Below are 12,507 nucleotides of genomic sequence, written 5' to 3'. Positions count from 1 at the left end.
CTAGATTATAATTTTAAATGTATGTAATTGTGATCATATGATACATTCAATGAATAAAGAACCTAGTTAACTTTTAAAGCATTTTCAATTTTACATTGAATGCAGTGCACAAGTTTAGCTTAGTTTTACATACATTTGATAGGATCTTTTTGCTGGATATGAACAACAAACATTTTTCACCCACAATTTCCACAGCAAGTCACTAAAACATAATTTTGTTTCTTAAAATTTAACTACAATAAACAACATTGTACGGAGTTTGACATTTTCCAATATTTTAAACAGTAAAGAATATTTATAAATCTGTTGGATTTTGGTGTCCACAGTGCTTGATCATGGTAGTATGATCTGAAAAACAACCAGTTTCATTTTAACTTCCTTGCTAATAGGTCATACATCAATGATTAGCTCATTGTGATCTCTTGATTAACGCTAATCTTGGTCTGCCTAAAGTAACCTAAGGTAGGGTAGTCCAGAGTTATTGCTAATCCAGGTCTGTGAAACCAACCAGTTATGTATGTGTTAAAAATCCTAAATCTTAAACATTGTACAGAAACCAACAAAAGAAAAATGTATACATTTATTTTTATAACATGTATTTGTTTCTTTTTCTCCCTCTAATAGGTAAATACATGCATATAGGCCCCATGTTCAAGTCGATTATGTAATCCAGAGGTGTGTTTAACCATAATGTTCAGAACAATACTGAATGGAATAATGTTGTGAAACAGATTAATAGCCCAAAGGAACCTACAAAGTGTTCACCAATACATTAAAATATGAATCCATTCTAACACCTTGAAATATACATCAGTTCTCCAATTTTATAATGATCCCAATTGTTAATGGTTAGTTAATTGTAGCATGTGTATAAAATACAATTTTAAAGCTATTCCTAACAATGTTCTGCTCGCGAGCCTGGGATTTAAAAAGTATATATTATATTAGCATTTGTATTAAATAAATAGTTTAGTATGCATTAACTAATTAACTAGCCATTAACAAAACTTGTGGCCAGGTTTTGCTCCGAAAATAATGTAATGGTGCACTTCGAAAACTTTTGGTAAAGTTCATGCAATAAACACTAAAAACATGTGGAGCATCGTTTATTGGGATTCAGTTTGTATTTATATGTATGATTCAAATTATAGGTCTCAAAAGTATTTCAAAACAATGGTAACAAGCAGGAAGTCATGGAGTGAAAGTGTATTTGTTTACAGTTGAATACTTTAGAAAGTGTTTTAATTTTGTTGCTATAGCATATGGAACAAGTTGTTTATTTATTAAATTTTTGGAGATAGTAAATGATTTACACAATTTTTACAAAGGTATTTTGACACTTGATTAGCCACTTTGAATTTCAATGTAGCCAAGTGATTTCAGCATTGGGACTGACAGTACCTTAATAGCTATAGTGGAGGCGATGGTGATTGAACCAGTGGCCCTGTGATTGTTAATTGAGCGAATATCCTTCAAAATAAGACAACTAATCTGAGCTGTATTTAAGCTTCTAACTCAGAGGGTGAGTATACCCTTCAGTAGTCCCCAAAAAACATAGTACATCAAAGCACCGACCTGAAGGCCATTATATAGAGGGTTGAGAACAAAGGATAAGCATACAGAGTTCTCAAGAGAGAGCCATTTGCACACTTGCTAATAAATTACATTTTGTTTTGTTTTATTTTTTTAAATTTTTTTTTTACATTCTTGGGTCTTTACCATTTCAGGTATGCCACAGACATTTTAAAAGGGAGGAGAGAAGATCCCAACTGGCAATTCTCCAGTCAGCAGGGGAGAACTCTATCAGTTACTTTCCCATCCAAACAGGAAGACTCCACAAAGCAGATACAGTAATGTAGTTAAGATAAACAAAGTAGTGTGGCTTTCATTTTTGCTAAATATTAATACTCGTTTTATTGTTTCTAGTTATTATTTGTAGTGCAACACAAACAAATCAAAGAGAAATTAAAAATGTATATATAATTTTAGGATAATACCTTCCACCTTGGTGGTTAAACATACACAAGGACTTTTTTGGGGGACTTTAAAACTAGATATTGGAAGGTGGGTTAAAAAAGAAAATGTACTTATCAAACCAGGACTTAATTTACACTTAAAATGACTCCTGCATTGTAGTTCTGTAACTTCTCTCTTCTCTCGTGAGCATTTTGCTGAACCAATCAACACCTACTCCTTGCACACACATTAACTGAATTAAACTGGAGTAGGAAATTGCTTGTTCTAGGCACTATTTTTGTTGTCTAATACAGATAATTGACTTTAAACAATAGTGTTTAAAAATATGCCACGCAGTATGCGACTCAAGGTCAAAGTGAAATATTAGCTTTGAATGAAATGAAATGCATATGGAGTATTGAACAAAACTGTACCTCTCCAGTCAAAAAATAGGACACAAAAAGATTATTTTCAGTATCTATGTGTTTAGTATTTAAAAAAGGAAATAACATCTTAAAACAGACTTGTTCTATAAAATAACTGAGCATATGAATACATTAAAATTCTAAAATATATAAAAGCAAATGAATGCATATATTAAATATCGTGTGCAATTTCTAGGTCCTTAAAGGATTCCGGTGGTAATAAAGTTCTCTATGTAAAATAATGTTTTACAGCACTAGCAATATTACTGTGTGCCCCCCTTTTCCTCTGTTGAAGATCTTTTGGTTATTTGCTTGCATTTTATATTTCCATTTTGAATGTGCAGCTGCCTCAAACACTATACATGAAAAGTTGCTGTTGCTTTCTGGGGATGCAACAGTTTATCTAAAGTGTTGCATTTTCATATCTTGTATTATGGAAACACAATGAAAGAGGTACCAGTAATATTGCTAATAAAACTCATGAGGTAAAAAACAACAAAAAAAAAAATAATAATCATAATTTTTAAAAACGAGTTTGCACTTCTTTAAGCAATAGGACTATGTGAAGTAAGCATTGCTGTCTTGTAATGACCACTAAAGTTAAACGACTGACTAAACATACTACAACCGCAGATAGAAGATATACTGCTACAGTAGTTTGACAGGGTCCCTCAAGTATCAAACTCATTAATAGTAAAATAATTTATCAGTGGCCTTATTAATTAATTCTTATTCTATAAATTAATATTGCTTCATATAATGCACCTGGCTGTGTTAGATTTAACAATATTCTATCTGGAATATCTCTTGAATTACCAGAATGTACCTGATATTTTGTTACAAATCTCAGATGGCCGCCTGGACTGATTTTGTATCTGTTTAATTTCTGTGACGGCCAAAATTCCAGTCTGGTAATTATAAATATCTGATGAAGAATGCTGACTATGAGCTATTCTGGTGATGCAGTGATGATTAGTTCTAACCCAATTGTATTATTTTTAAGTTAATTAATAACCTGGACAAAAGTCTTCCGTTTCACATACTGACTCAATGTTTTTGGAATTACAGAAATTTTAAACCTACACAAAGTTTCTGTAAGCAGCAGACACAGAAATGGTTCCACAATCTGACATACACATACAGTAGTAATTTCACATTTGCAGAAGATCTTACATGGTCAACTATATAAAGAAATAAGCAATTTCTTTATACTCAGAAACAGGTCTACCAGCTGCACTTATTTTGAGAGCCATAGGAGTGCTTTCATTTTCTGAGTCTTAATTTTCCGGCACGAAAATTGTTACTTTATACTGTGGGCTTTATACGGTATAATTAATTAATCTCCAACAATTTGGCTTTGCACTTGTTTCAAACAGGCCTTCTGTGTTCATAAATCAGGACATGTCATCAAATACCATGCATGTCTAAGCCATGGCAGATAAGGTATTGTAGCAACTTGTGGGATAAATCCATGTAGAACAAGACACACAGTCAACTGAGGTTGAGTGATCTTGCAATATATTCATCTCAACTTGCAAATATTCAATTCTACTCTTCCATTTCATAAAGCTCGTAAACCTCTCTTACATTTCGCAGGAGCCAACAATCCCTTTGCTACCAGAAATAAAAGGTCAAATAGCTGTCAGTAAGTTCTCACCTAAGTAGATTTTTCATTACACAGGGCAAGCTTGACTGCTTCTGTTTCTGCAAGCTTTACTAAAACCTGGGGTTTGAATTGTATTATATAGTGTGCTGTGTGACATGATGGAAACTGTACACTCTTAATAAGATGCTTACACCAGCGTTTCACTGCAAAGATTCATCAAGACAAGCTAGCTAAAGAAAATGTATTGCCCTTAAACACATTGTTTAAGCACAGATCTTAAATGTGTGCCATGTTTCAGTATGGTGATGTCTCGCTGATTGTGCACAGCTGCTGGTAGCTGGAGTAGTTGCAAGAATTGTATTACCCGTTGGCAACTGGTGCAATTATCCACCCCATACTCTATTCTCCACCCCAGCTCAAGAGGCCGAGAGTTTCCCTGTGCCTTGATAGCTTAAAGTACTGACTTCAATTATTTCAGCTGACAGCAGTGCACTCAATATGTGTCAGTAAGTTAGAATATAAAATCAATAAAATATATTTCGCTTGCGTGCTTTAATGAAGCCTTGTGGGAAAACTTGGCTGTGATATACACTTCAAGTGAGCAGCAAGCAGCGGTGTAATGGCAAAAAAAGTACTGGAAATTATAAACAGATTATAAACAGTTAACCCTTACTAACATGTATGTTTAATTGAATTAAATACCACCCATTCAAATAAAAATACTAACAAATGTTAACCAGCGTGTATATACAATATATATATAGAGAGAAAGAGAATAATAGATGGGCTTTGAGAGTTACAGGAAAATAATTCCATGTAGGGTTTATGTGATGTCATAAACTACGAGACCGTCAGGTCGAGTTTATAAACTGTCACAGAGCCTGAGATGGAATTATTTTACTTGAATTCACTGGAGTCCATCTATTAGTTTTTATAGCACATGGATATTAGTATCTGTAATAAAAATAGACAATAAACGAGTGTTACGGTTCAAATTGCAAGTGAATTTAATGAACAATAATAACGTATATTAAGTCTATTTAAAAATCTTAAATATAATTTTCTTTTTGATTATTCAGGAACTGTGAATTAAACTGGGTAGATAATGAACTGCAAAAAATAACATATTTTTAAGAAAAATGTGTTTCAATGGGGTATGCTTTATTTATTTATTTTTTGTTAGTCGCTCGCTTAGTTGGTGCTCCCGTTGGTGAAGAATGATTGTAAATCTTCACAGAGACAGATTAGTTAAAAGTGCCTAAAAAACATGAATTGTGGGTGTTGTCTAGCGATTGAAATTTTGAAAGTCATTGACAGAAATGTCTTTACTTTCCCGTTCCTCTCCAGTTTCTCTGATATACGAATGTACCAGCTTTACATTTATTCTTTTTTATTTTTTTATACGTATTCTCATTTTGTTGCTCATTAATGAACATTTCTCTACTGTGGGTGTTGTCGAGTGATTTGAAAATGAGACATTTTGTGTTTTGAATCGAAAGTGGTTTCGAGGAGTCGAGTCAAATGGGTCAAAGTTCAAGTATATTTTCCTCTAGAGGAATTATGACATTTTGACATCACTACTGTGTCTTTTTCAAATGGCTCAGGATGCAAATATAGCCTTCATCCATGTATTTTATATTTATAGATAGATAGATTGCATTAACCATTGTTTTGCACTTAACTTTTTCATAAGAAATCCAAAAGGTATTTATAATATGTACAATGTGTACAAAAGCAAACATTAACCTTGTTTTTAAGACTTCTTCCTGGTCAGATTATAAAATAAAAATACCCTGATTAGAACGTAACAAGAAAATACAGTATTCTTTTCAGTAATGCCATGAGTTGTGATACAGTATAAATATGAAGGTGGTAACTCATAGGCTATCATTGGATAATAAAGCAAGGAGGTGTAATGAACTACAGACGTGCTCAAATTTGTTGGTACCCTTACAGCTCATTGAAATAATGCTTCATTCCTCCTGAGAAGTGATGAAATTAAAAGCTATTTTATCATGTATACTTGCACGCCTTTGGTATGTCATAGAATAAAGCAAAGAAGCTGTGAAAAGAGATGAATTATTGCTTATTCTACAAAGATATTCTAAAATGGCCTGGACACATTTGTTGGTACCCCTTAGAAAAGATAATAAATAATTGGATTATCGTGATATTTCAAACTAATTAGTTTCTTTAATTAGTATCACACATGTCTCCAATCTTGTAATCAGTCATTCAGCCTATTTAAATGGAGAAAAGTAGTCACTGTGCTGTTTGGTATCATTGTGTGCACCACACTGAACATGGACCAGAGAAAGCAAAGGAGAGAGTTGTCTGAGGAGATCAGAAAGAAAATAATAGACAAGCATGGTAAAAGTAAAGGCTAAAAGACCATCTCCAAGCAGCTTGATGTTCCTGTGACAACAGTTGCAAATATTATTAAGAAGTTTAAGGTCCATGGAACTGTAGCCAACCTCCCTGGGCACGGCCACAAGAGGAAAATCAACCCCAGATTGAACAGAAGGATAGTGCGAATGGTAGAAAAAGAACCAAGGATAACTGCCAAAGAGATACAAGCTGAACTCCAAGGTGAAGGTCAGTTTCTGATCGCACCATCCGTTGCTTTTTGAGTGAAAGTGGGCTCCATGGAAGAAGACCCAGGAGGACTCCACTTTTGAAAGAAAAACATAAAAAATCCAGACTGGAATTTTTTTAAATGCATATTGACAAGCCACAATCCTTCTGGGAGAATGTCCTTTGGACAGATGAGTCAAAACAGGAGCTTTTTGGCAAGTCACATCAGCTCTATGTTCACAGACGAAAAAATGAAGCTTTCAAAGAAAAGAACACCATACCTACAGTGAAACATGGAGGAGGCTCGGTTATGTTTTGGGGCTGCTTTGCTGCACCTGGCACAGGGTGCCTTGAATCTGTGCAGGGCACAATGAAATCTCAAGACTATCAAGGCATTCTGGAGCAAAACGTACTGCCCAGTGTCGGAATGCTCTGTCTCAGTCGCAGGTCATGGGTCCTCCAACAGGATAATGACCCAAAACACACAGCTAAAAACACCCAAGAATGGATAAGAACAAAACATTGGACTATTCTGAAGTGGCCTTCTATGAGTCCTGATCTGAATCCTATCGAACATCTATGGAAAGAGCTGAAACTTGCAGTCTGGAGAAGGCACCCATCAAACCTGAGACAGCTGGAGCAGTTTGCTCAGGAAGAGTGGGCCAAACTACCTGTTAACAGGTGCAGAAGTCTCATTGAGAGCTACAGAAAATGTTTGATTGCAGTGATTGCCTCTAAAGGTTGTGCAACAAAATATTAGGTTAGCGGTCCCATCATTTTTGTCCATGCCATTTTCATTTGTTTTATTATTTACAATATTATGTTGAATAAAAAATCAAAAGCAAAGTGTATGGAATAAACAATGGTGGATGCCAATTACTTTTGTCAGTTTCAAGTTATTTCAGAGAAAATTGTGCATTCTTTGTTTTTTGTGGAGGGGTACCAACAAATTTGAGCAAGTCTGTAAATAGGTTTTCACAGCTTTTGGGTAATTCAGTGTACGGTAATAGAAAAATAATATCCTGCATGATGTTTTTTCTTGAGTGGATATACACTAATGATATTGCATGTAAATACAGTATGAAGCGATGTGCAGCTAAGGATCATTTTACATAAGGATAGGCTTTCAGAGAGAAATGCACTTTACTCTGACTGCCATTCATTTAATACATCACTCTGTGATACCTGTGCTGTGTGACTGAGGCATATGCAACGTTAGCTGTCTGACCGTGAGTGACAGTAGTTAATACGTTCTCTTAATCTGCACATCAGAATTCTTTTTTTAAGGTAATATGGGCCCAATTGTAAAGATACAGTATGTAAAGAGCCACTTGGCATGTGTTTAAAATGTCAGTTATCTTAATTATCTATTCATCATCTTGTTTAGATTCAGTTTGTATAGCATATTCTGTTTTAGTCAATACACCCAGGTAACTTTTAAAGTGTAAAGCTTACATCCAGTGGGCACAGTGGGGACCAGTTAATGGTTACACTCAGATGTATCCGCTGTTGGGATTAGACATTAGATATACAAAATCATTGGTTTTGCCCATTATTGTATAACTTGTATTTCAAGCATGTAAGGAAGGAATGTAGCAGCTCCTGACGTTTAATAAGTAATTATGGGGGGGGGGGGGGGGTGTAGCGTTAAGGGTTTAACACTGAAATTGAAAGTTGCCAAATTAGAGAACAGCTTTCCACATCAAACTAATGAAGCCTAGGATAAGAAAATAAGTGAAAAATAAATTAAAATGTGTAAAGTCACCATGAAAATGAACTTGTACAAGAATGCATGAACAAACATAGAGCTATGGGAAACGAGATGAGCTGTCTTCTGGCTTGACATTTCATTTCTTGTCACATGCTGTGACAAAGTGATGCAGCAACATGAACTGCTCAACTCCAAAGTCAAAGCAAGACATGAACCAGGTCATGTAAAGAGGAGTCTGGTTGACCAATCTAGCCCCCCCTCCCAACATGCTGCTATGACATTTACACTGTCACTCGCTGAGATCAGATATGAAATTTGGAGAGATATTGGCATTGATTTAATGAGACATTTCTTGTCACTCATTTGTATTAATCTCATATTGTGCACTATAACAATACAATAGAAACAATTGAAATGTAGTATAAGATAAATAGGGCTATTCTGACATATGAACCTCATGGAACAGCTGAAAATTTATGCTCTGAAGAATCATTAAGGCCATATCAACAATTGAATCCAATTATATCCACAAGAAGCAATGGGGTCCAAGTGTCGTGCTTATGACTGGGGACAGTAAGATATTGCTTGTGACTCTCCGAGTAATGCCACTATGTACAATACAGTACAGATCTGCTGTAATAGCCATGACTTGCTTTTTAGAAAAAGGAGAATAAAGCAAGCTGCAGGGAGTGCTGGAAAATGAAAGACAAAGGAGTTCAACTGATTTATGTTCTTCTCCCTAGATATTATCATGTATGAGGTTATCTACCAATGTTCAAAAAGGCATATGTTCCATGGTAATCCTTCTTAAAATTGCTCACCTGGGGGAGCAGACCTTTTGGTATTAAGTTAGGAATATTAAAAAAAAAAAAAAAAAAAAATTTGGCTTTTGGAAAGTGGGGGAAATGCTTCAACATGAAATCAATGTCTCTTCACAAATGTGTGTATATAGAAAGAGCCTGCACAATCTAAACCTTTGTTAAAAGAATAGCAGCATCATATAAAGTCAAAAACTGAAATGTTTTTTGAGTTACAAACAGTCTGTCTAGCCTCTTTGTTACCGTGTGTAAACCTAATTTCAATGTGAGCGGTATTTATAGATCATATATACTGATAAAGAAGGGTTTGTGTTGTCATGTAAGATGCAGTTCTTATTTTACTTATGGATGTTCGATATACTGGAAATGGAAAGATAAATGATATACTAGGCTAAAATGACTTGTGTCTGGGCATTAACAGAAATCCCTTTTGCTACTTCTCTATAAGGTCATCTTGATACAAAGGTTTCTCCTATATGTAAGACATTATCTCTTATGCGCAGTCTTACACCTGATTATGGTATCTATTTATGCAGCTGAATGGCATAAAGCAAACAATATAGAGCCTCAGGGACAAAAAGGACAAAAGTAAGTGTTAAACACCCTTTAACTAAAACTAATTATTTTACCTTTGCTCTATCCTACATGCATTACACCATGCGTCACAAATCAGTTGAAAATACATTTCTCAACCTTTACTCGGGAGGGTTCACCATGAAAGAGATGTTTTCTTTTAGACATTGTAGTGTATCCTCCTACAACAATGTTGTTTTTTTGTTTTTCCCGCAATTTTCCATTCATTTCAATTAGAGCACCAGCATTGTTGCAGTAGGGACCATAAACTGAATACAAAAATGTGCTCCGGAAACGCTTCTGAGTAAATGCTGAAAATTGTATGATCCATGTGATTTATGATCCATGATGAAAAAAATCATATTGTGTGTGTGTGTGTCTATATATATATATATATATATATATATATATATATATATATATATATATATATATATATATATATATATAAAAATAAATAAATGCTGTGATACGAACACAGGATAAAACAAAGGTGAAGTAATGGATTTATTTTAAACACTGTAGGGTGTAGCACATTAAGACAGACTGAACTGTGAATACCCTTCTATAAACAGTATATATTCATATGTAAATGTTGCATAATTTGGAACCTGTTTTTAATAAATGATTTATCTATAGTTCCATGGCTAAGCAGTGCATCCCCATTCATTTTTAGTAGTGTATTGTGGTAGTTTTAATGATAATACATTCAAATTTGTGTCAATCAAAGACCTATTGCCCAGACCTATTGCCCAGAACTATTTATTGTGATTGAGACAATTGACACTTAGATCTCTTTAGGCTTGTTTGTTGTTTCACAAGTTTCTTTAGAATACCTAGGTGATCCGGTATAAGGTCTTTGTTAGGACCGCAGCTTAAGTTAACATTCTACTGTAGCTTTGTCTGTATGTGTCATAACCTATTCATTTCTGTCTGTTCATGAACCACTCTTCAACATACATGATAATCCCAGTCTCAGTGGACTTGAACTTCTATCCACGCATCTCCAGCAGAAACAATAGAAACAAATGGCCACCTCTTGTCCCAGCAGTCACTTTAATAGATCAGTACAGTACTACAGCTTCAAAAGGGAACTCATTGAAAAGGGTGACAGTTTTGGGGTAGCTACTGGGGTAAGGCATCAAACATTGTTACTATTTTTTCCATAATCATGAAAATACAGAATTTTGCATTTTATTTTCCTAATATTGACTCCTACAATTTCATTTCAGATCAAAATGGCTTCGGGAAGCAAGATCTTTGAGAGGCAGGTATGGCGTCAGCTTTCTCCAAGCTATTTTTATATGTAGCTGTGAGAATGAATACAGGACAATTCATCGAAAGTATAATGTATCAAAAAGACAGAACCTATGAAACATCTTCAGCAAATCAATGGAGAGACACAGCAATTTAATAGCTGCATGCATGGTTCTGCGCAAAGACTGGGATTGCGCATGGAAGGTTGTATGACTTTGCTGTTACTGTAGGTTTAAAAAAAAACCAACATGCTACATCACCAACTGATGAGAAGGAAGACCAATTGTTAAGGAAGGAAAGAAAAGAAAAACCAAAGAGCCTTACAAGTAGTCAAATGGGATTTCCCTGGTGAAAAGAGCACTTTTCAAGGAGAGCACTTCTAAGGAGCAATGTCTTTTGGGAAATCATTATTTTAAATGTACAAGTATTGCATTTGAAACATCATAGGAGTAGTCAGGATAAACAGCTATGAAAAAATCATTGAAAACATTCATAGCACCCTTAACGTGTTACAGAGTACGCTGCAGTGTTTACAAGAAACCACTGCTGCTTTATCCTGTGTTTTAACGTTTTTCAACATAAACCTGATTTTATTCACACATCATGGGTTATAAATCAGCTGGAAATCCATTTATCTGTTTCTCTTTTAGCATCATAGTGCCTAAGAGAAACTATTTTTCCTATTGAACGCTCTTGGGTGAAAGTTGATTTTTGCTTCATGACATTCAAATAAAGCTATCAAAACAACTGGGATTATGATGAAAAATAAATTGTTGTGATATGGACAACACCGGACACAGTAATGCATTTCTTGTAAACACTGCAGGGTGTTCTATAAAACATTAATTAAATTGAGCTTGTATACAGCTGGTGTGTGATTTATTTGGAATTGAAATCATAACAAATGTTGTCATCCAAAGGAAAAGTATTAAGCACTATCCAGCCCAAAATAAACATATTAAGATCAATGAATCTAATGATACCAAGGTTATGTTGTAATTCTTTTTAGGCTAAAAATATACATATGCCTTCCTGCTGCAGAAATACGCATCTTCTCACATTTTAGCGATACGAAAAGATCCAGAAAAATATATATATATATTTCACAGATATGCAGGGTCCTGATTTGGCCAAACTAATGAAAAGGCTTGTTTGGTTTCCTGTAATATCTGCTGCAAAAAAACTCACTCCTAGAAAAAAACTCACTCCTAGACACTCCTAGAAAATATCACCTCATTCTAATTTCTCTTGAAACAGTCTTAGCAGTGTTACTTACATAATATTGGTATGGGGAATAATAATGGGAGGCTCTGGACAAAAGAAAATCAAGAGGATGCTGGTATAAATAGTAAAGTAGATTTATAATTACATCTCCAATTTTATTTATTAATGTCATTTTTTTTTTCAAAATTTCTCTTCGGGTTTTCTTTATCGTTTGTCACCATGTGCGAGGGAATTACTTATCAGTTAAATTAGTGCTAATGAGGTGGGAAGCAAATGGAGAGACTTTAGACATTGTCTATAAAAACACATCACAAACCAGCATCACTGCCATTTCCCTTCACACTTCACTACAAGAGGGTATGC

At 34.6% G+C, this 12,507-nt stretch overlaps 1 protein-coding gene across 8 annotated transcripts in view; it reads left to right on the top strand.

Annotated features, from left to right (window-relative positions):
• The window catches only part of LOC117418358 (RNA-binding protein Nova-1), a 72,097-nt gene extending 60,195 nt beyond the window's left edge, over positions 1-11,902 (top strand). For all 8 annotated transcript variants that reach the window (XM_058991593.1, XM_034031355.3, XM_034031322.3 and 5 more), the window contains one exon: positions 10,896-11,902. In XM_058991593.1, the coding sequence (XP_058847576.1) occupies positions 10,896-10,973 (78 nt within the window). In that variant the 3' untranslated portion in view covers positions 10,974-11,902. The remainder of the gene's footprint in view (positions 1-10,895) is intronic.
• Positions 11,903-12,507: the final 605 nt, after the last annotated feature.

This window comes from Acipenser ruthenus, chromosome 18, assembly GCF_902713425.1.
Source record: "Acipenser ruthenus chromosome 18, fAciRut3.2 maternal haplotype, whole genome shotgun sequence".
Lineage (NCBI taxonomy): Eukaryota > Metazoa > Chordata > Actinopteri > Acipenseriformes > Acipenseridae > Acipenser > Acipenser ruthenus.
Note: the sequence above shows the minus strand (reverse complement) of the source record. Positions and strands in the feature narration are given on the sequence as shown.